General features: G+C 50.9%; 10 protein-coding genes across 10 annotated transcripts; 4 read left to right on the top strand and 6 right to left on the bottom strand.

The window, feature by feature from the left end:
• Nucleotides 1-2,597: 2,597 nt before the first annotated feature.
• PHYSODRAFT_530721 (hypothetical protein) lies at nucleotides 2,598-4,107 on the bottom strand (the record flags this gene model as incomplete). Its single annotated transcript, XM_009539266.1, has 3 exons — nucleotides 2,598-3,102; nucleotides 3,136-3,704; nucleotides 3,808-4,107. 3 exons carry the CDS (start codon nucleotides 4,105-4,107, stop codon nucleotides 2,598-2,600), a joined length of 1,374 nt encoding a protein of 457 aa, XP_009537561.1.
• A 1,419-nt stretch (nucleotides 4,108-5,526) lies between these two features.
• PHYSODRAFT_250359 (hypothetical protein) lies at nucleotides 5,527-5,916 on the bottom strand (the record flags this gene model as incomplete). Its single annotated transcript, XM_009539267.1, has 1 exon — nucleotides 5,527-5,916. The coding sequence occupies one exon, from the start codon at nucleotides 5,914-5,916 to the stop codon at nucleotides 5,527-5,529; it is 390 nt and encodes a 129-aa protein (XP_009537562.1).
• Nucleotides 5,917-7,334: 1,418 nt separating this feature from the next.
• Nucleotides 7,335-9,181, bottom strand: PHYSODRAFT_530006 (hypothetical protein; the record flags this gene model as incomplete). The annotated part of the gene is made up of 4 exons (XM_009539268.1): nucleotides 7,335-7,449; nucleotides 7,518-7,967; nucleotides 8,097-8,242; nucleotides 8,615-9,181. Coding segments are annotated over 4 exons (1,278 nt in total), but the record flags the coding sequence as incomplete, so codon positions are not given.
• Nucleotides 9,182-10,418: 1,237 nt separating this feature from the next.
• PHYSODRAFT_529977 (hypothetical protein) lies at nucleotides 10,419-10,805 on the top strand (the record flags this gene model as incomplete). The annotated part of the gene is made up of 2 exons (XM_009539269.1): nucleotides 10,419-10,625; nucleotides 10,701-10,805. Coding segments are annotated over 2 exons (312 nt in total), but the record flags the coding sequence as incomplete, so codon positions are not given.
• Nucleotides 10,806-11,689: 884 nt separating this feature from the next.
• PHYSODRAFT_306945 (hypothetical protein) lies at nucleotides 11,690-12,189 on the top strand (the record flags this gene model as incomplete). Its single annotated transcript, XM_009539270.1, has 2 exons — nucleotides 11,690-11,814; nucleotides 11,868-12,189. 2 exons carry the CDS (start codon nucleotides 11,690-11,692, stop codon nucleotides 12,187-12,189), a joined length of 447 nt encoding a protein of 148 aa, XP_009537565.1.
• An 85-nt stretch (nucleotides 12,190-12,274) lies between these two features.
• On the bottom strand, nucleotides 12,275-13,111 carry PHYSODRAFT_306946 (hypothetical protein; the record flags this gene model as incomplete). Its single annotated transcript, XM_009539271.1, has 1 exon — nucleotides 12,275-13,111. The coding sequence occupies one exon, from the start codon at nucleotides 13,109-13,111 to the stop codon at nucleotides 12,275-12,277; it is 837 nt and encodes a 278-aa protein (XP_009537566.1).
• Nucleotides 13,112-15,169: 2,058 nt separating this feature from the next.
• Nucleotides 15,170-16,301, bottom strand: PHYSODRAFT_340989 (hypothetical protein; the record flags this gene model as incomplete). The annotated part of the gene is made up of 4 exons (XM_009539272.1): nucleotides 15,170-15,212; nucleotides 15,288-15,617; nucleotides 15,682-15,780; nucleotides 16,150-16,301. 4 exons carry the CDS (start codon nucleotides 16,299-16,301, stop codon nucleotides 15,170-15,172), a joined length of 624 nt encoding a protein of 207 aa, XP_009537567.1.
• A 1,650-nt stretch (nucleotides 16,302-17,951) lies between these two features.
• PHYSODRAFT_529692 (hypothetical protein) lies at nucleotides 17,952-19,026 on the top strand (the record flags this gene model as incomplete). Its single annotated transcript, XM_009539273.1, has 2 exons — nucleotides 17,952-18,234; nucleotides 18,311-19,026. 2 exons carry the CDS (start codon nucleotides 17,952-17,954, stop codon nucleotides 19,024-19,026), a joined length of 999 nt encoding a protein of 332 aa, XP_009537568.1.
• Nucleotides 19,027-20,262: 1,236 nt separating this feature from the next.
• PHYSODRAFT_306949 (hypothetical protein) lies at nucleotides 20,263-20,685 on the top strand (the record flags this gene model as incomplete). Its single annotated transcript, XM_009539274.1, has 1 exon — nucleotides 20,263-20,685. One exon carries the CDS (start codon nucleotides 20,263-20,265, stop codon nucleotides 20,683-20,685), a length of 423 nt encoding a protein of 140 aa, XP_009537569.1.
• A 426-nt stretch (nucleotides 20,686-21,111) lies between these two features.
• Nucleotides 21,112-21,664, bottom strand: PHYSODRAFT_340992 (hypothetical protein; the record flags this gene model as incomplete). The annotated part of the gene is made up of 2 exons (XM_009539275.1): nucleotides 21,112-21,532; nucleotides 21,600-21,664. The coding sequence occupies 2 exons, from the start codon at nucleotides 21,662-21,664 to the stop codon at nucleotides 21,112-21,114; spliced, it is 486 nt and encodes a 161-aa protein (XP_009537570.1).
• Nucleotides 21,665-22,722: the final 1,058 nt, after the last annotated feature.

Below are 22,722 nucleotides of genomic sequence, written 5' to 3' on the forward strand. Positions count from 1 at the left end.
TGCATTGTTTCCACCATATTTCCAGAGGTAAATTGCGAAATAAATCAGCTTGTTGGAACTTGCCCGACCGGAGTCTGGTAGCCAGGTGTGCCAACCCATCAGTTTACAAAAGCGGCGCCATTGCTTCCAGTTTGCGTTGTATTTCATGTTTGACGATCTGGCCAGGGCGTGACTGCACAGAATCGCTCCCACACGCTTGAGAGATTGTCGAAGGGAGGTACGACGTTCACCTGCGTCCACGCACATGAAAGATCAGACCACGTTGCCCATAATGGATGAGATTCAGTCCACGCCCGTGATCCCGCATCCGCCATTGTGTTAAGCTTGCCAGGAATGTGGATGGCAGTGAAGAATAGGCCATACTTGAGCTCAACCATAGAGATCAGTCGATTGTAGAGCTGCGCCGTAGGGTGGCGGCTGTACCGACGACTCGCTCACGAAACAGCGCTCATATTGTCGATGTGAAACTGGACGTGGGTGGGCTGTGTCGGAGATGCATTCTGCCAGTGCGGTCCCCACAAGAGTGCGGCGAGCACAGCACTCTGAAGTTCGCGTACGTTGATCGAATTCTGGTACGACCCACTCTGGAGCTCTGCGCATTCTTCGCCCCTGTATTGCAGTCGGATATACTCACGCCGGCTGGTGTCCAAAGCACACAGACCTGTGTTGGAAGCATCCATCTCCACGATTATGCGCGGGGGCGTTGTTGCAGCAAAGTGTGATACTGGAATCCCATTAAACCGGTCTTGGTTGAGCATGACCGCTCTGAACCACCGCAAATTTTCGATGGTATCGGTGTCAAGGGCGCGGGCTCCGTAAGGCAGCATTGCCACGGTTGCCGTGTGAGCCCTCTGGTAAAAGGCCCTAGCGGATGGAAAGCATGAGGCCACGTGGCGAAACACACCGAGAAGCTTCTGGAGGTCGGATTTGGAGGCACGTCCGGCATTGAGAACTTGGTCGACTTTGGTGGTAGCCCTCTGTAGTTTTTCCGCTGGGATGGATACGGTGCCGTCGGCGGCGTCCCACATTAAGCCAAGTACAAGATTCTTGGAGCGCCACGGGGTAAACTTCCGGTCATTGATTGCTGTCGGCCCTAAGACAGTGGCCATTGCTTTTCGTAGCGCAACATTGGCATCGTGGCATCTTCGCCCCTCATCAATCTCAACACACGTGTGATCATCACACCATACATTCCCACGAAAGGGGGACGCATTGTGGGTCGAGGAGTCCGACGAGTGCGAACCCTCATAAATATCATTGATGGCAGACCCCGCTAGAGAGTAAAAGGCTGGCGACCCACACCAGCCAAAGCCACAGGCCAAATTGATGACTACGTAGTCGTCGATGGCAAAAGCAAACATGTGCACGGCATCCTCGTGGACAGGCACGTGACGAAAGGCACCGGAGACGTCTCCAAGCATCAATAACACGTCATCATCAGGCTGGGCCGTGCGTAAATCGTGGATCCGGCGCGCAATATCGCGGGGAGGGTTGTAGGAGATTGGAGCGATCCGTAAAGTCGTTCACCGATGCCCCATCAGGATATGAGTAGTCGTTAATTATCCGTGTCTCGTTGCCGGCCTTGTCAACCACTCCAACCGGGCTGAGGAATATCTCAGACCACAAGTCGAGCACACTCGCGTTGAGTACGAGATAGCGGCCATCTCGCTGACCCTTCCTGATGGGTTTGAGGACTTCGGCAGAATGAACAATGGCGCTCTTGTGATTGGAGGGCCGAATTACTTGCCGATCCGGCTTCGTCATCGTCCAACGTGGACGTACTCCTTCCCTGACAACGCCATTCCACTGGCAAAATAGGTCTGGGTTTGCTGCTGGCTTGTTGGACAACTCATACAAGGCTTTGTTGGGCCTACCATCCTCCTTGGTCTGCCCGCGTATCAGACACACGAACATGGGCAGCGACAGATTTGACCGATACGCCAACATGGTGAGGAACTCGACGGAGTCTGTATCAATCTTGTCGTCCACATGACTGGTAGGAGGGGGTGTCAACCTCAGTGCGGATGCATATTCGGCCAGGTTGGAGAGTCTGTCCCGCTCGGAAATATCAGCGAGGCGTTGTAGTAGATGCAAAGTACTTGATAGATCTCGAACATCTCGAGTCCTTGTACACGAGTGCGGTTTTTCACGAACATCAATACTTGATGCAGCTTGATCTGCACAAGCGGGTACAGCACGCAAACACGGGGCACCACGGACATCAATCACTGGAACAGCAGATGATAGTCATTGTTGCGACTGTTCTGCTACTCCTTTGTACTTTTCGGTGATGTAGGCTTTCACGATTTCAGGAAGGAGTTGGGTTGAAAGTGCGCGCGCTTGCTGTCAAAGCAGTTCCCATTCCCGTCGCCGGGGCAGCCGACGACCGAGATTGCCTTCATACACAGGCGCTTGTCACCTTGACGCGGTAGTGCAGATAGCACGGCAGCTGGGATCGATGACGTGCGGGGCTGTCTGTAGACACGGCGGGTGTCATCCTGACCGTGGCGGGCTCGCGGATGGGCATGCTCGAGCTCGCGCTGAGCTCGTCGGAGCTCTTCCACTTCCAATAGATCCTCGTCCTTTCGAGTAATCTCTTACTTACCGATACTCCGGGCCGCGTCAACGTCGCGCGAGACAATCATACTCCGAAACTTGCTAAACTTGCTCGTGATCCAGAACGCCATAAGCTTCCAGCCGACACTGTCGGAGTCGAACAGGCCTTGGTAAGAGTCGATAAAGCTGATCGCATCGTCAACAAGGTTCACAACCGTCTGAGTGTAAAAATGCTCAGCAAATTTGCGAAGGGACCGCAATGATCTGCTGACATCGGTGCGCGACCTTGACGTTTGAGCTGGGCGCAGCGTGTTGCGTTCCGAGAAGTCCGTAAAGCTGACAGTCGAACCATGGGCATTTACGCGAGTCATCACGTCTGCCGGATGGCAGTGCATCAGTGAGAGTCCATGGACGCCAAATCCAAAGTCGAGAAGGCCACGGCACACGGGTGGCACGGCGAAGAAGGGGGCGTGGACTCGTTGCTGCATACGTTCGAAAATGTAGTTGCACGACTTACCTCGAAATCGCGGGTGTAAAATTGTCCGGCTTACGAGCTGCTATATCGCTGCTGGTCGAAACGCACCCCGACTGGGCTCATTGTCATCGTCGTTTGAGCTAGGCTCGTCGTCCTCGGTACCATAACCAACTCCATAGTCAAGAAGATCGTCGTGTGCCGATGCACCATCCCGTTCCGGGGCTCTTGATCGCTTACCAAGCATACGATTCTGATTGCGCAACGCCTGGATATCATCATCTGTTGCCTTGCTTGTGATACTCAGTAGGTCATCAGGCATGTGAGATGACATGGGTCGTTGTGGTGCAGCTCCGGGGCCTGATCGATCGGTACGTGGCAGTTGCGGGTCGATGTAAATGGCTAGAGCGTTCTTTTTGCGCTGACCCATGAGGCAATCGAGAACGTGCTGCCGTCGTACTTGCACCGTTGCCAGATCGTGGGGGCGGATGAGAGGCACGATTTCCTCGGGTATGAAGGGAACTGTCAGCATGGACTGCACCGACGCTGGTAGCTCTCCTCGACGCCTGCGGCAGGCCATAATCACTGCATTCTGTTGCACGAGAAGCTCCTTGGCGTTGAGAACCATGTCTGTCACTGTCGCCCCAACTTGAAGGGCGTACGTTATCGGGTCGGCCTTGATGATGCGAAGGGGTTCACACAGTCGTTACCGTAGTAACTTCCTGTCCGACCAGCACGCTGAGCGATGGGCCGGCCGCCAACATCTCGTAGCGGATCACGACTCCATATGCCCACTGGCCTGTTGAAGGACCGCTGGGTTGAACGAACGCGACGGGTTGTCCCACGTAATCTCCGGGCCAGAGTTCAGCCTCGGCGGCATCGACGACGCGGAGGTCTATCGCAGCGACTGGAAGCTGGAGTTCGTGGCCATCCTCCCCGGCATCAGGGCCCACAACGCGCACCGCCGCGCTATCTCCTTCAACGTGGAGCACCCGAACGTAGCAGAACTCGGTGAGCGTAGGAGCGTGAGCGGGGCCAATGAAGGCGAGCGAATTGGCGGAAACGGCATACGGGGACATGGTCGCTGGCGTAGATGCAATGGCTGGAGACTAAAGGCGCGGGCTGCTCGAAGAGAAGTCGACTGAAGGACACGTCGGAAACCGCTGAGAAGCTATTTCAGCACCTCAAGGAAGAATTCAAAGTGAGATCTAGACTGCGGCATTCGCCGGCTCCCCACTAATAGCTACATCAGCCTTAGGTTCTTACCGCCTATCGGAAAACTAGTCATCCTCATGGACTGACCCTCACTTCACGACGTTGAGGTAGCCACAACTAGCTGCATTAGTCATGGCAGATACTGCGCACCCGCCTTGGCCGTTCTCATAGAGCCACTTCACCACCCGAAGACATCCACACGTCGCCGCTGTGTTCATCACCGCTTCTGTGCTGGCTTTCCGCCTATTCGCGCGCAGCCATTTGATCACATCCAAGTGGTTGGTCTGCGCTGCTTTGGTCATTGCACTTCGGGTGCAGCCTCCACGACGGTGGTTATGCAGAAACTTCACAACCTCGAGATGCCCGTGACTTGCCGCTGCGTCCATCGTTTCTTTAGACCATTTTCCTTTCCCATTGGAGAGCAGCCATGTGAGCAGCTCTAGGTTCCCTTGCTGTGCTGCTCTGTTTGTGAACTCATCGGGAAGCTTTAGTCCTCGATTCACGTGTAGCCACTTCACGACAGCACAATACATGGGCCTGTTCGCGTAAAATGGTATCTGCAATGCTTGTGAAGTGCAGCCTTCCTTGCGGTTAGAATGGAGTCACTTGAGAACGTCGAGGTGGCCATTGTATGCCGCCGAATCCATCGCATCTGTAGTACAGCCTTCCGATCTGTTTTCGTGCAGCCACTTTACGACTTCCAAGTGGCCTTTCCTCGCTGCGCCGTTCATCGCCTTGGTAGTGCAGCCCTCTGACCGGTTGGCATGCAGAAACTTGACTAGCTCCTGATGACCGTATTCCGCTGCGAAATCCATCACCTCCGTCGTGAAAAGCTTTGAATAGTTCACGTGTAGCCAATGCACCATTTCAAGATGCCCTCTCTTCGCGGCACAATGCAGCACACCATCGGTGAAATCCCAGAACATTATCTCATGGAGCCACTGGACCATTTCGAGAGATTCGAGTGACTGGAGTGACCAATACCACTGGAGCATTGTCGGCTTCTTCTGGTACAAGAGTTCGGCAATTCCGAGATGTCCCGCCTTGACAGCTCGATAGAAAGCGTCCTCAAGGACTGTAACCCATTTTGCGTTCTTCATCAGCCACCTGATGAGTTCCAAGTGGCCTCCCCGAGTAGCAAATTCCAGAGGACGCACTGCGTCAGGGAACAGCTTCACCAGCCAGCGCGCCACGTCCTTGCTGCCCTTGAACGATGCATACTTGAATATTTTCTCCTCACACCACGGAGATATTTTGAATATCTTGGGCTGGCACGAGTGTAGTCACTTGAGCACTGGTAGTTCCGGTGTTTCGACAATGGCTTGGATTGTACGAGCATCCACTGAGTTACGGTACCGCTTGTACAGCTCCTTCATGGCCTCCGGATTTCCTTGTTCCAGCGTCATTTTGCTCGGGATCAGATACATTGCGAGTCGGTATTGACGTAATTTTTTGTGATGAACGAGGTTCACGCTCTCGTCCACAGCCTGAAGCACCTGGAAGAACCGACTTGAGTCACCGCGCTCCAGCAGAGTGGTCAGCGCCCATGGAGTAATGTTCTCTGTGAACGTGTGAATGAGATGCACGGCATGAGGCAGCGCCTCGACGCTGGGCCAGTGGCGGCACACGGCGCGGACCTTCGCTAGAACAAAAGGTTCTTTAGTCTCCTCCATGGTTGTGGCTGCACAGTGAAAATATGTGAATGACCGGTTGGCTGACCAACATGATTGATGCTCTTTCGTAAGACGATACTTAGCCCCAGAATGCCTATCATAAGACAAAGCGTCTTACGTTTTCCGATCAACGCGTTTTGACTACATCTTGGTTTTTGTATACCAGTGGCTACATTGCATATTGTCTGTCAAAACATAAGACAGTTTGTCGGACACTAGTTTGCGCCATACAATTGGCCAAAAGTGTTCAGGTCACAGCGGCATCGTTGCCGCGGACGCGGTGGCAACGTTGAGCGCCGAAACGATGCAGTTGCATGGTGCGGTAGGGTAAGTAGCCTCTTGTTCACACACGAAGCGATGTGCCTGTAGTTGGCCGCTGGCAGCAAGCTTAAATATCGGCATAATGACTGCACGAACGCGTGCATGCAGTCCGTGGAGCTGTTCCACTCAGAGGTGTAGCCGTTGTAGGGCACGGAGTTACGATGAAGTTGGCAGACGTAAACTAAGAGGGACAAATAGCTCGTAACGGTACTACATGTACATTTTAATGTAGTAAATTTTATGCTTGAGCGTACATCATAGTAGTTGTAAAGGCGTGGCAGCCAGGGAACGGTGTTGCTAGTGGGCTTCCCGAGATCCTCCAACCCCCTCTTACCTAATCATTACAGTCCAGCAACAAAATGCAACCACGTACTCTGCAACGGTGATAATACCTAGATCTTATACCTACGACGCTGAGGTGCGGAGGAGCTCCACACTGCTGCGCGGGCGCTCGGCGCGCGCCATATCGCTGCTGGGCTCGACCTTCGGCATCGGTGAGTTACTCGGTATCTCCTGCAAAAAGCCACTGCCTGCAGCCATGCTTTTTGTCGATGCTACAGCGTAGACTGGTTTGCGTATGCGCGCTCTATCCGAATCTCCATCTTCTATGTAGTGTTAGTACTTTACTGTAGAAAGGAGAGTTGGCGTGGTGGGGTGAACGACTGTTGTCGTTCACCCCAGTAAAGCGAAGAAACATTGCTACACTACGGGAACAAACGGTCGCATGATAACTGTGCTATGATGTCCTTACATTCCATTCCTGGCAAGTATATTTAAATCTTCTAGCAGGAGGTTAGTGCATGGCGTCAGGATCAAAGGCCCGGACATTTCAAGGGGCATTTTTCAAGTGTGCTGCCTCTAGTAAAGGAGGCAAAATGCGCACACAGATAAATCAGTCCAATTTACGAGCCGAGATGCAGCAACACTCGAGACTACATAATACAATATTAACCAATGAAATTGCTACATTTGATTTGTCGTCAAACTGTCTTACGAATGCTCGACACAAGTGATTGATGCCAGAATTATTTTCAAGAAAAAATAAACGAAGAAAAATATGAAGTAATTGTGCTATAAGGTGCATGCATTTAATTCATTTAATCTGAAAACCTGCGCTTGCGTGGGTTGCCGTAGTGGTCCTTGTACCATTGCACCACTTCGGGGTGCTTGTTACCGTCTCCAGTATAAAAGACTGTTGGGTTGCGAAGAAATCTGTCTCCTTGTTCATGAACTCCAGCATATCAATATAATCGTTGCGAGCTGCATAAACCGCAAACTACGGCAAGAGCTTCATCCCCAAGTGGAAGTGAAGCCAATTCGCAGTCTCAGTGTGGCCATGCGACTGCGCGTATGCAATTGCTTTCTCAGACCAATCCAGTGAGTAGTTCGCAGCCAAAAACTTCACAATCTTGAGGTAGCCGCCATCAGCTGCCAAACTCAAGGCGGACGCTGTGCACCCGCCTTGACCGTTCTCGTGGAGCCACTTCACCACTTGGAGATGGCCACGAGTCGCCGCCGCATCCATCGCCTGTACTGTGTTGGTTTTCCGCCTGTTGGTACGCAGCCATTTGATCACATCCAAGTGGTTGTGATGGGCTGCTTTGGTCATCGCACTTTTGGTACACCCTTTCTCAAAAACACGGTGTTCATGTAGAAACTTCACAACCTCAAGACAACCGTGGCTTGCCGCTTCATCCACCGTCTCCTTGGACAAAATGCCTTTACCAGTACTGTGCAACCATGACAGCAGCTCGACGTTCCCTGCCTGCGCCGCTCGGGTAACGAAATATTTGGGAAAATTTAGGCCTCGATTCTCGTGCAGCCACTTCATAACATCAAAGTACAAGTTCGTGTTCGACCAGAAGAATGATGCCTCCATCGCTTGTGAAGTGCAGCCCTCAGTGCGATTGGCATGGAGCCACTTGACGACGTCGAGGTGGCCGCGGTTGGCCGCCGAATTCATCGCATTGGTAGTGCAGCCTTCCGATCGGTTTTCGTGCAGCCACTGCACGACTTCCAAATGGTTGTTCCCCGCTGCAGAGTCCATTGCCTTGGTTGTACAGCCTTCCGAGCGATTGGTATGCAGAAACTTGACCAGCTCTAGATGCCCATACTCCGCTGCGATATCCATCGTCGCGGTCGTGAAAAGGTTGGGATAATTCGCATGCAGCCACTGCACCAATTCCAGACACCCCCACTTCATGGCAAGATGCAATACAGAGGTACTGAACCCCCTAAAGTTGTTCTCATGGAGCCACTGCATCATTTCAAGCGACGGAACGGATTGAAGCCAACGCGATTTGTCCATTGTCGGCTTGTACTCGTATAAAAGTTTGGCAGTCTCGAGATGATCTGCCATCGCAGCTTTATAGAAAACCTTCTCTAGAGAGTCTGTGGCCCATTTTGTGTGTTTCATCAGCCACTTGGTAAGGTCCGTGTGTCCTCCAGCAGCGGCAAACTCCAAACTTCGTACTGCGTCAGGGAACAGCTTCACCAGCCAGCGCACCACTTCCGCCCGGCCTTCCATTGAGGCGCACTCAAATATTTTCTCTTCGCACCACGAGAAAATCTTGAACATCTTAGGCTGGCACGAGTGCAGCCACTTGAGCACCGGTAGTTCCGGTGTTTCTGAAGCAGCTTGGATTGTACGATCATCCACCGAGTTACGGTACCGCCTATACAGCTCCTTCATCGCCTCCAGTTTTCCTTGTTTCAGTGTCATTTTGCTCGGGATCAAATACATCGCGAGACGATATTGGCGCAGCTTCTCGTGATGCGCAAGGTTCTTGCTTTCATCCACAGCCTGGAGCACTTGGAAGAAAAGACTTGGCTCACCACGCTCCAGCAGATTGGTCAGCGCTCTTTTCGAGATGTCCTCAGTGAACGTGCGAATGAGTTCCACGGCATGAGGCAACGCCTCGACGCTGGGCCAGCGGCGGCACACGGCGCGTCATCGTGCGTGGCCATGTCTGCCAGCCAACTGCCATGAGAGGTTTTCACAGCACTTGACGTGACACCACACAACTTCAACCTCTTCTACACCCCTATCTTCCAGCATATGGCTCCAAATCATTCTCTTCCACAGGCTTGACGTGCCCTCCACCTGACAAATTACCCGTCAGCTTCCCTACGTATACTCAATTTCCATATGCGGGATACGACCATCACTCTTTCGTACTTAGCCCGAACAAGATCGATGTTGAATGCGAACAGTAGCGCTGCTCGAGTCTCTTCGAGGCTCTTCGCGCACGAGGTCTCTCAGCCTTCTGCATGCCCAAGTCAAACTTGCGTTGCTCTCATTAGATTAGCCCCGTAGCAATTGCATCACGCGAGCCCACTAATCCATGCGCACAACTCTACCTCTGTTGACTTCCACAGCTAAATACTTCTGCTCTTTCTTTCAAGGTGCTACATGCCTCCGTCATTAAGAAATTGCAGAGTTATCTTGGATCTCAATATGTGAATTTTGCTTTTTCCCGTGCACTCTTCTTTACCAGAATTGTAGTGGTTTTACTGCAATTGTTTCCGGCCGGAGGAATTACTCGCCTCTTCCGGCAGCTCTATTGGTCACCAACTTGGTGCTGCTCAATGCGAAAGCTACTTTCCTCTTTCTGCAGGCTGCCCATGCTTGCCTCCCCGACGGCAAGTGTGCGGTACACCATGTTTCTAACTCGCGTTTTTAAATGGCCGGGCTGTACCAATTGAAGCTCAAGGGCAGTGAAAGCCTCTTCCCAGCTGCAACTGGTACAGCTCCATATTTTGGACTGAATCTCATTGGCCGAAAGGGCCACTTAAACGAGTGACCTGTGTACTTTAACAAGTGAGGTGGGCGTCCCTTCGTGCGAGTGGCCCTACCGCTGTATCCCGTAAAAGTGTATTTCTATAGTGCAATCCACAATGGCCGTGACAAACCATGAACTTTAGCCGGGGTAGTACCGTTCTTTGCTGAAAAAATATTCAAAAGTGAATGGCTTCAAAGCGAGATTCAATTGAGAGGTGGAATTTCTGAATCTGCCAATTCACAAATATGAAGGGTCGTCCCATGGAAGTCTTCCGTACGGGCAGAGTATACACATACCAAGACAACGAAAGAAACAGTATAAAACATTTGCTGATGACGGGTGCGATAGCACGGATAGTTCCTGTGGTACGGTATCACGGAACTAATTCGTTTGTGATAACTGCCAGGTCTTCCTGAGTACCGCAACGGAGGGCTCTTTGTGGAATTCGGCGTGGTCGTGGCGAAGTCGCCGAATATCCTGACGGACGAGCTCGATCCGAGCACTGAAGTCATCATCGAGTGGCGGGCTCTGACTGTAGCGATTTTGGACGAATTGCACAAGGTCATTCTTGAACGCCTCGATTTTACTGCCGACTTCTTCCCACTCGTGAAGCTACCCAACCGTGCGATATTTTTTGTTTGGTGGAACAAGTTCTCGTTACTAATTTGCTGCGCGCACTAGATGGTCGAAGGGGGAAGCTGGAAGGCTGGGCGCGTTATCGCAAAGGAGAAGCGAACCGATGGTGGACCACCGATTGAAATCAAGAGTGACAGTACAGTCTTTTAATCGCTTGTGCAGCTACTGCTTCGGTGTGAACTCGAAAATAAAGAAGAATAAAACAACAGCATTGTTTTATCGTTTTATCTTATCATATTGCATTTATAACAAAGTAGTACTAAGTACAAAGTTACGAACAGCCTACATGTCTAATCGCAAGTTGAGAGTTAAAAAGATCCAACTCGTATTGAACCATTTCAAGAGCTAACATGACTATTCGCGAAAAGCTATGATGAAATCTTACTAAATGGCTACTGGTCCTTCTCCTGAGGTTTACCAGTATTTTGAAGCAATCAGAAGCGGGAAATATCTTATGAGCCACAACATCGCAAAACTATATCACCATGTAGGTTGTTGCACGACGTCGCGTACTTAGTATCCCACTATTTTTAAAAATGAAAGCAGCCGAATTGTGTCGCTCGGATAAGACTACATGCAGAGCGCCGAGGCATCCAATCCACGAACTGGCGTTTTGACTTGGTTTGGCATGGGAGAACAGACAAGCTCAACTTAATCGAGAGATGAGGGGCTACAACGCCGATAACACTAAGCATTTTCACAAGTAAAACTGTTATTCGCGTGAAGACAGGTCTTCCATAAAGCCCAGGTGTTTCCCGGGCAAACAGGCTTATCACGTTGCTCTTCGTACTAGTAATTAATTAACAAATCTCCATCCGATATTTCACGCCAACTCGGGATGCGTTCTCATGTAATTCGAATTCCGATACGCAAGAAACTCACTCAAAGCTTAGGATATGAGCAGGTGCTGCTACTTTCCGTATATTCCAGCTTAATGGTACAGCATGCACCGGTTGTGATCAAATGTATGTCGAAGCCTCATTCCTTAATTCGCTGCGGACCACCAACATGAAGCCTCCACCCAAGCTTCAGCCATGCGTCTGAGCTACGCCATCGTGACCGCTGTCCTTTCAAGCAGCAGCACTGCGTCGGGAGAAGTGGGCCCCAAGCCACTGCAATTTCCAGCTGCGCGTTCAATTGACGCTGCTCTCTGGAGTGAGTGTGCGAGGTGTCTGGCCAGAGGACTCTGCGCAGCCACGACGACACCTACAGCAAGGGTGAGCTGGACGTCACTGAGACTGATGACGAAGAGAGGGGTCTTGAGTTTTTGAAGAAGATCAAGATGAACACTGCCAAGTGGGCCAAGGCGAAGATGACGAACCACAACTTGCGACGCGCGGAGAAACTTGCTGCCAGGGAGAAGAAGTTCCAAGAGGATATCGGTCTGCTGGAGAGATTGCAGAATAACCAATTCAAGGAGTGGAACCAAAACGGATGGGGCTTCGACCAGGCAAGAGCATTCTTGAAGAGGGAAGGGTTCCCCGACAACGCTATCGACGGCATCTTGTACTGGTACAAGCCACCCAAGAAATAAAAAAACATAGCAGTTGATTGGGGGCCGCATCGGAGCACAGAGTCTAGGTATTGTATTGCCTTGTTCGTACGGACGTAATTTCAAATTATAGACGAATCTTCGCTCCACCATGCGAATGACACTTGCTCTTCGATTGAACACTTTTGCTACATCCTGGGTGAGAACAGTGGATTCCTCCGCCATGCGCGATGCATGTTCCTCCTTGCTGTGCGTGCTTCAAACACCCTTGTTCCGAGCACCTCTTCCCCCCACCGTGACTGTAGCACTTGCCTCCTACTCGAGCTTCACCCGAACATCCCAGCTCCGAGCACATTCTCCCTCCTCCATGCTCAAAACACTTCCCTTTCGACACCGAATGCTTGACACAACCAGGAAACTCACACGGTCGGCGACATCGCTTGCGATCTCCATGAGCCACACAGCGGCCGTCCATATAGGCTTGGTTGGTGCATCCAATGTGGGAGCACATGTAACCCCCTCCATGTTGAAAGCACTTTCCCCCAGTCAACGCGTGCTTGGAGCAGCCCGAATGGGAACACTTCTTGTCTCCGCCGTGGGCGACACACAGCCCCTTGAACTGGGCACAATTGGTACATCCAGGGTACGAGCAGCGTCTACTCCCCCCGTGGGCAGCACACAATCCCTTGACTCGAGCGCGGTTGTTGCAGTTTGGGAACGAGCAGCGTTTGCCCCCGCCATGTTGGAAGCATTTGCCTTTACTCACGACCTTCTTGGTGCAGTTTGGGTCGGAGCAGAAGTTGCGCGCGCTTGGATATTTTTGCGTGTCAGCTGTGGCTGTTGGCGGATTTTCGATTAGCAGTGGCACCACTGAGAGGTTCCCTTGGTCTTGAGGGGGTGCCATGGGCATGGTGATGCCAGGAGAGGCCATTGACGCGGTGCTGACGAAAGCATCGGCCTCCATTGTGAGATTTTGTGGAATTGAAAAGGATCTTTCAAATGAGGAGCATAAGAGCAGGTAGCTTGCTGCAAAAATGTAAGATGGCTACAGCGCACGCTGTAGGCATGCATTGTGCTGGCCAAAATACTTCGGACCAAGATTTGTAACACAGTAGTTCCCTCATCGATCCCACACTGCAAATAATACACTCTCCAGAGCCCACTTTCCAACTGACCGTCCAGCTGAAGACACGCGCTGAGTTTTCCTAACCATGCGCCCGGCGAACCTCCTTCTTTTTGCGATACTAGTACTCACTTTCAGTTCGAGCATTGTCGAGTTCGCAAGTGCTAAGGACCAGCCTCGTAAAAACAAGCTTCCTCATCCGAGCTAGAGTTGTAAAGAAGTAAAATACTTAGAAAGGGTTAAACACACTTAAAAAATTAAAAACGTTAAATACCGTAAAATACTTTCCGCTGACTTGTCTATTTTTGTTGCGCTTTATACGCTTTTGTAATTATTAGATTCTTGGCAGGAGTCACAGGCGATATGAGCGACGTCCAGCTATTGATTGTTTAGTCACTGTGCAAGCTACCCGCTTCATCGTTTTCCCTCTAAGGATACACCCGCACCCTTCATGCTCTCGTTTCTTAGTCGACGAAGTCTCTGGCTGCCTTGCGAGTTTTAGCCAGTGCGATGGACGACTCTGGGGCCGGATCGTCTCAGTTTTGCGACTAAGCTGCAGCTCGATTAGCGCTAGTCGCCATGGTTCGACCTGAGCACGAATAGCAGTTCTTGATGCCGTTCAATGCCCTCAGGTTGAAGAAACTGCGTTGCTGGGGCGCGAAAATCGTGTTTCTTCCGTCAGGCCACAATCGTAAATACATCATAGTGCTCATCTGAATGATTGCTGCATTTGATTACGTTTGCTCAAGTACTTAACGGTATTTAACGACTACCTATCTGCATTTAACGCAGACTGAATGAAGTCCACCGACCCCATGGAAATCGAGATAGACATCATCAGTGCGCTCACCCGCGTATTTCAAAAGCTGAAAGATTCCACTTCAGTTACAACGGGTAAACACCCCAGCGTCGAAGAAGAAGAAAGAGGCGGTAAAGTTTTGGCAAACTCGCTGGAGGTATTTCTACAAAAGAAGATGCCCAACCTTCCTAAGGGGTAGGTCCGGGGCATCCTGGCGAAGTTGGATGCAAACCCCGACTTGAGGCGCGAGGTTCATTTCTACTTGAATTTGACCTCACTCGTACTATCGAGCTCGACAATTGCGATCGACGTCCTAAAGGATATGGTGAAACACTGTAACAAAGTGCGGCGAGAGGTGAAAGAACAGGTAAACCTTCACACGAAAGGTTTTAGGGGGAATGCCACTAAAAAGGACGCTGGATCTTACAAAGGAAAATGTACCTACCGGTAGAGGTATTTTCCGTTCTCGTTACATGGTGCTGCATTGATTAGTCGTATTCATATCGTCCTCTAGAACGCAGTTAAATAATATCGCCTGAAGTACTCGTCCGCTAGCACGTATTACTAGTAATTTGCCTGTGGATCTGGGCCAATTGACGACCCCAACTACCGGGAACTGCTTCATTCAGTGCTGTCGGAAGCTACTAGAGCCCTGAAACAAATGTAGGAGCTTGATTAACCAAACTACCATAGAATACTTGCAAATGCAGTGATACTGGGCCGCAAACTCGTGTCTGTTGCGATGAAGTTGGCTGAGTACAAAACAATTGTGGTCGATAGTCGGGGCTTTAGCTGTAGGACATTTCAATACAGAAAGTTGTGCGCGAAGAAAACTTCCAGTACGACAAGGACAAAAGTATTCGGGAATAAGGCGCTGAAAGTCAAGAGATAGCGTCCAGCGCATGGAGGAAGCAGGCGCTGCTGGTACCATGGATGTATGATCCTTACGGAGCCGCGCCCCGCACAATGGGCTCACGGCGATGGCAGGGATGCTCCGATTTGGGCTGAGCGTGTTGACCACGTGTGGAGGAATATGTTTCGGACACGGACGGGTACTTGTATACTGTACTACGTAGTAGTATTGAATGCACCAAGCACACCTATGTTGACGATTGTTGCTCATGAAGGTCACAAGTGATGCCTCTGACAGAGTGAGCCCCGGAATAAGGATACAGTTTCAAACATGGCAATATTTGGGGGCATGGAGGTGGAAGAAACTCTTGTAGATACGCCATCGTCTCCATATCCTGCTTGAAGCTCTTCTGCTTTTCCGCGAGCCTCTCCGCTCGACGCAGCTTGTGGTCCGTCCACTTCGCCTTGGCCCACTTGACAGGGTTGATCTTGATCTTTTTCAACAACTCGAGAGTCGTCTCTTGGTCGTCAGCATCGGCGACATCCAGCTCGCCCTTGCCGTATGTGTCGTCGTGGCTGCGCAGCGACCTCTGGCCAGCGACCTCGGCACTCTCACTCCAGAGAGCAGTGTTAACTCTGCGCGCAGCAGGAAACTGCGGTTGGTTGAGGCCCGCCTCTCCCGAGGCAGTGCTGATGCTTGAAAGGACGGCGACCTAGACAAGAGGTGATGGTGATGAAGTGGCCCGCTCGTTCTCCGGACCTTAATCCGATAGAGAACTTGTGGGCCATTTTGTCGCGCACGGTGTACGACAACGGCAAGAACCAGTACTCCAGTGTGTCCGAGTTGCGCGAAGCGGTTCTGGCGGCGCGGGAATCTGTCGACCAAGCGACCCTGGCAACCCTGGTGGACTCCATGCCCAAGTGGCTCGTCGAAGTACTGGAAAAGAAAGGAGGAAATACACACTACTAGTTGACCCACATTCATAACATATGAATTTTTGTATGGTCCAATCTGCGTGATAATTGTGTCACTAAGCCATATTTGTCTGGTTGTATGTGAGCCCCACCACAGCCATGGAAATGCCGATCGTTAACACAAGCGCGGGGTCCGTAACGGTAGTAGCGGCAACATATCTAAAACACAGCTCCTAACTCTAAATATTGACTGAGATATAGCTACAAACTCGGGTGCGTAATTGCACTTGGTGGGGAGTGTAGATTCTCTCACCTGGCGAGTGCAGTGCTCGGCTCGCTGGAATGCTCGTCGCTGGGCCCGCCTCCGTAAATACCGCGCGGCCCTGCTTCGCGGGCTCCCCGCGCGGGTTTGCTGCTCACCTCTGTTGGCGCCCTGTCGATGAAGTTACTGCGTCGCCCCGCCATGGAGTGGTGCTCAGGCATTTTGTAGTGCTGTGTGCGATTTCTGTCGGTGTTTATGTAATTTTCTCGTGGAGATGCTCTTATCTCCAACTCTTTGAACGAACCTTGGTGAATTCCAGGTGTAATGGTATCGCATTTTACTATTTATCCTTAGGTCATTGTATGTCATCACATTCAGCCATTGGGAGCCTTCCAAACTCTGTAATTCATCGACATAAAATGATTATCCAAATTCATCTCTAAATAAACTGTGCAGAGGTCGAGAGGTCGGGCTTTATGCCTTCAAGTTGCTAAATGAGGGAGGTGTTTACTTTAATCAAGTTCACATTTATGTAGTTGCACAATGCGGGAGCGAAGTGACCCTTCGTTTATTCAGACGTGATTTACGTCTCATCAGAATACGTTTTCTTAAATCCGTTTATGCAGAAGTTTAATACCGTTTTGGAAGGCTTCCAATCACAGTCCTCCTGATTTCACACGTACAGTATCGCTGATTTTAGAAAATATACATTGAAGCACGATGCAGCGCCATATCGCAACACGCAATCTCCGAGTTTTAAATCGAAGGTTCATTCCGTTGAGTAAAATGATAGGCTTGAGCCTTGTTAACCAACAACATATGAAGGTCAGTCGATGTAAGACGATGACCAATGTAAGGCATACTTGACTTTGATCCATTAGTTTTTTATTGGAAATTGGGGCTTACTTACATCGCGCATACCTCAATAGTCGTTAATACAAGGCTGTGTTGGAGATGGCACCAAAGAGCTGTTTCGTGCGCATGCGGCGCACAAAATAGCTGCTTTGAGCTTTTTGAGTTTTACACCAAAGCTTAGAAAAGTCTCAGGTTCATCAAAACCGCTGCTTTTGAAATTCGTGGTAGATGAACTGTAGGGCTATTTTCCCACGAAGCAGCTAGTTCTGTAGACACATGTGGGTACTGTACACAGCCCCCTCTATTGCATAACGCTACAGAACTCCCCTGCTTACCCTCGCCTGCATAAAGTCTGGAACCTCGCACAGATAGTACAAATCACTGTTGTCAGCATCCATGCACATCCGTGCATAAATTCACCATATACTGATTTAACTGAAAACGGGAGGGAAAGTGTTGAGTGCGGGAAGCTTACACAATAGCTATGCGCCGCAATGTTGTAATAAATCAGTATGTTTAGCCTCCTTTTCAATTCTCTTAACCTTGCAAGATTTATTGGTCCCACCTTTTTTGGCTAAGGCAGGGAGTTCTGTACTGGTATGTTTGTACTGTACAAACTTTGTAGTGACGACGCATCGTGACCCACGATACTGTACACGTCAAGAATAACTTTTTCGTCAGAATGAATCGCTGGCTTGTTTTACTATTAAAATACCGGAAAAACCATGATTACTGTGCGTTTGTTTGCTTTGAGCTGGGATTGTACACATGTACGTTATCCGCCCCAAGCTCAGCACCAAGAAGTCCACTTTCGCAGTCATCACTTCAACTGATTACTGCACTTTTCGTTGACGTATTCATGTGCGATGTGCGACACACCATGTACCTGTTTCCCGGTACATTTCCTTCAACTGACGCATGCACTTCCGATCCTGCCGCTCACAAGTTGATCTGCCCCCGAGCGCTCACTTCACTCCAACTCAGACCCTTCACCAGCCATGCGGAGCTACAAGCGCCTCGAAGTGCACACCAAGTCCACGGACTTCCGCGCAGCCACGCGCCTTGTGGAGGAGCCGGAGCTGCCCAAGGCCAGCGCCAACTCGATCGTGGTCAAGAACCATTACGTGGGCATCAACGCCACCGACGTGAACGTGACCAACGGCGCGTACACGGGCCCCCTCCCTCCTCCGTTCGGCTGCGGGTTGGACGCTGTGGGTGTCGTGCTAGACGTAGGGGAGGGGGTAACCGACGTCAAAGTGGGGGACGCAGTTGCTTACCGAAGTAAGAGAAACCGCCGTGTCTTTTGGATTTCTGAAACGGTTCTTATGTTACCTTGTGTTCGTTCATATTACTGCAGAGTTGGGCGCCTTTGCCGAGTACAACGAGGTGGACATGGCAATGGTCCAGAAGGTGCCGACCCCGACGCCCGACGTGCTGCCGCTGATTGTGTGTGGCAGCTCCGCGTCCATCGCGTTGGAGCAGGTCGGCGAGATGAAGTCCAACGAGACTGTGCTGGTCACGGCCGCGGCCGGCGGCACTGGCCAGTTCGTGGTGCAACTGGCCAAGCTGGCGGGCAACCACGTGATCGGCACCACGAGCTCGGACGCCAAGGCGGCTCACTTGAAGTCCATCGGCTGCGACCGCGTAATCAACTACAACACGGAGAATGTGGACGAGGTGCTCAAGACGGAGTACCCGAAGGGAGTGGATCTCGTGTTCGAGACGGTGGGCGGGGACCTGTTCCGCACTATCGTGGACAACATGGCTGTCAAGGGCCGGATCATTGCGTTTGGCCACATTTCCGGCTATCATGGCGCCAAGGACACGTTCACGGCCAGCGACCTGGTGCCCAAGCTGATCTTCAAGTCGGTGTCGCTGCACGGTTTCATCTCGGGCCACTACCGCGACCAGTTCTACCCACACATGCAGAAGCTGCTGAAGCTGATCGACGAGAAGAAGCTTGTGCCGGGGGTTGACCCCGTCAAGTTCGAAGGACTGGAGAGCGTTGCCGACGCTATTGACTACATGTATGCGCGCAAGAACATGGGCAAGGTTGTCGTCAAGCTGGCGTGAGCAGATTTACTGAGCGTGAGAGCTCCATGGATTCTCTTTTTATTTTAATCGATTCGAAGAAGTCGTGTAGCCACAAGAAATGTGAAGTTCTTGTAAGCTTGAAAGTACCGACAATCGTCTTTTCGCCAAAGTGCTTGACGACGGCTTATCAGCCCCTGAAGCTTTGGACGCAATACAGTTTAAGGTTACAAGAACACCAGAAACCGCCAGTGTGCACAACTTCATGCTTCATGAAATACAGGTAATACGAAAGTCACAGCTATGCGGCAGCGCCGAGCATTCCAGCGAGCCGAGCACTGTACTCGCCAGGTGAGATAATCTTTTTATCACAGGAGCCCAGCGACTGCCTTTGCGCAGTGCAGCGCAGCAAAGCCCATGATCCTATACAAAAATCAAGCTATCGGTTTTCGCTGTGCTGTACTAATATCCTCTGTCACGTATATGACGGTGGTTGTGTAAAATATGGTTCGCCAACTCATCTGACCTAGTTACCGTAATCAGAAGCGAAGACTTGCCGTTGCTTAATTGACTTGAATTGCATCCAAGTTGGCAGTACATACACGGCACCCGAATGAGCTAGGTAAATTAAAACATGTCTTCCGAGTTTGTTACAACCGCAGTTCATCACGAAGACATTGCTTGGGACCATCGCAGTAGCAAATCGGATCTGGGGATCGCGATGCAAGATACAGTGTATTATATTGTACAATCACTGTGATTGTGATTGAATCACTGAAGTATTTCGAAGGGTGGCGTCGAACTTTGCTGTGTTAAAGGGCCAATACTGCGAAGCCGGCTGGCATATGAGTACATGTACTATTGTACAGTAATTTGCCTCAATAGCGCAGTCGTGGCATCGAATACCCTGCTGAAACGAGTATCTGTGCACACCCCAAATCCAGCCAATGAGAGTTCAGCTAGCCCCTCCTATGCAATTATCTTAGAGAATGTATAAATGTAGCCATTGCGCTATTGAGGGAAATTACTGTAATAGCGCCATTGAGTTCGTAACAATTGGCTGTCTAGGTACAGTCCTCGCCTCGCAATCGAATGGAGCGAGCTCTGGCGCGGATCTTCTGCACATATCCTATCCTGCTTCGTGATCCTCAGGTTCCGGATGTTCAAACAACGTGATTCCCGGACAGAGCCTCTTTGGCGACAAGGGACCATTCATTTGGCAGCCATCACTTCCAGATACTCTCTCCAGCGCTGAAGTCGAAAAACGCCCTGTAAACCATGCGCCTCGCCTCACTGCTACTTGGTCTCACTGCTGTGCTCCTGGCAACTATCAACGCTAACGCTTCCGCCGCAGACAAGACCATCCCGCAGGGCAATGCCGTCCAAAACGACAACCAAGCGAAGCTGTTTTTGAGAAGTGATGACGGCTACAAGTTGGATGCCGAGGGGAACGCTGAAGAAAGGGGTATTTTGACTGGGAAGGAGGTGGTTAAGCTGCCGACCGACCGCTTAAACACGTACATCACGACTGGCGCCAAGTTGCCTTCGGGAATTAAGTTGACCGATGCCGACCACTTAAACACGCGACTCGCCAAAGGCGATAAACTGTCCTCGGGGGTTAAATGGACCAAAAACGCCCAAGCGCTGAAGAAACGATTGATGACGCGCCTAAGGGAGTGGCGGAAGAGAAGCAACGCGTAGACTCGGCACGATGAATAGCTGTAGTATGTTTGACTACCTTATGCTAGAACGTTTCTACCATCTACAATTTACCCTACATGTATCACATTGCGAAGCAAAGATTTTTTTACTTACTGTAAATATGCAACTATGGGGAGAAAAAAAATAATTACCTGCAAAGTAAGGGGAATGAAGGCAAAACAATACTAGTACTGTAGTAGTACTTATCCATTGCATGAAACTACAAAATACATGTATTGCACTCATGTTTTTGTTTCAGTGACCGACTAGCATACTATATGTAGCTGCAGCGACTTCGATTCCGTTGGTCTCGTGTATTTAACTAGACGGACGTGTCTTGGCCCATTCTTGTCAGCCCTGACGTGCATCAGAGAAGCTTTCAGTTTCCCGTCCCCGATAGAGCCGCCTCTGGCTAGCACCGTGATCTCATCTTCTGAAAGTATCCCGCCCCACATCCACGATGCCTTGATATCCGTACCATCCCGGGCCGTCGAGGAAATCGGAAGCGCTGAATCCAGTCCCGACCTGCGCGAACGTCATGAAGTGCCACTGATAACGCCACAAACCCGCCTTCTCTTGCACTTTCACCCCATTGAAGTACACTTCTTGGAGCTGGGCACCGTGGTCGTAGGTTAATGCGACGAGATACCACCGATTGGGCTCCAAAGCTCGAGCCACCACGGGTTGAGCAGCTACCACCGAGCAGTAGAGATCGCCTTTGGAGTCCACCATCACGGATGGTTGAGAGTAGTGCGGCCACTCGCAGCTCTCTCGACTTGACGACTGAAGTCCGTAGATAACGCCGCCAAACCGCTCTCCTGGCAGGAGGCTGAAGCAGAGATCCAAGCTAAAAACTCTCGCCGCCCATGTGGGTTAGCTGGAAGCGCCCAAGTTGTTGCTTGTCCCCTCTGTACGTGAAGTACGCGAAGGAACCCAGAAGCTCCGGGTCGTCGTCGGCTTTTGGAGCCTTGAACAGCATCGACCGCGACTGAATCTACTGCTTCTTCCACGACAGCTCTCCGTTGCAGGTCTTTGGGCCAACTAAGCACCTCCTCCAGAACGACTCATCAGATAGAAAATCCCGCCACCAAACGTTCGTGAGCGACAAGTTGAAGGCGTCGAAGCCAGTGAAGTAGCCGCACAACACATCAACCAGTTCTGCGGGCAGTTCCTCCGACGGCCCAGGGGCTTGTCATCTTCAAGTAGCTGCGTGCTCCGTGGCTAGAAGAAAAATGACTTGAGCGGCATTGTCGGTGGCTGCAGGCGCTGGTGTCCACTCACTCCTGGGGATGAAGCGACGAAGAAGATCGCGCCGAGTCCATTCCAACGGCTCGGGATCCGAAACTCCTACACCAAAATGCTGCTAGGAACTCAGGTTGAGGCAAAGCTTCGACTTGGCCTAGCGAATAGTTGACGATCGACTTCTTTGGCGCTCGAAACCTGCGCTTGCTGCATCTGTAGACCTCGGAAACAGCAGCGTTATACCCAGCACACGAATGAGCAGCATGGAGTGATGTTTATCTTCGGGTTTCCAGCTAACGAGACCTGGTCCAAAATAGCACGCAAAAATTCATCGCGCACTTGTGAGCGGGGACTTCGCCCTGGATTTCGGCACGAAGAGATCATGACGAGTAGGAATAAAACCAGAAGGGAGAGAGTACGTAAATGCACTGCTAGGATGGCCTTTGTTTTTTGCGATGCAACCTGCGGTGGACATCATTTTCCGCCGTCTGAGGACCACGTTCTTGCAACGCATCAAGAAGTCCTACGACTCGGCAACTAAGTTTATGCTTGGCCGACTTTGGGGCATATAACATGACATGGTTGATCATCAATCGACTGCAAACCCGGTATACCTATGCTGTATTATAAATCCGCCCCGGAATCGTCTTCTTGGCACTCAAAAGAAAAACTCATCCGATCACCTTTGGCATTCACCATCACGAATTGTTGATACTGGTGCGGCCACTCGCAGCTCTCTCAGCTCGACGAGTGTAGTCGTCTTCTTCGCTCTCGTCCAGCAGATAGTTCTTCGTC

This window comes from Phytophthora sojae (genome assembly GCF_000149755.1).
Source record: "Phytophthora sojae unplaced genomic scaffold PHYSOscaffold_13, whole genome shotgun sequence".
Classification (NCBI taxonomy): domain Eukaryota; phylum Oomycota; class Peronosporomycetes; order Peronosporales; family Peronosporaceae; genus Phytophthora; species Phytophthora sojae.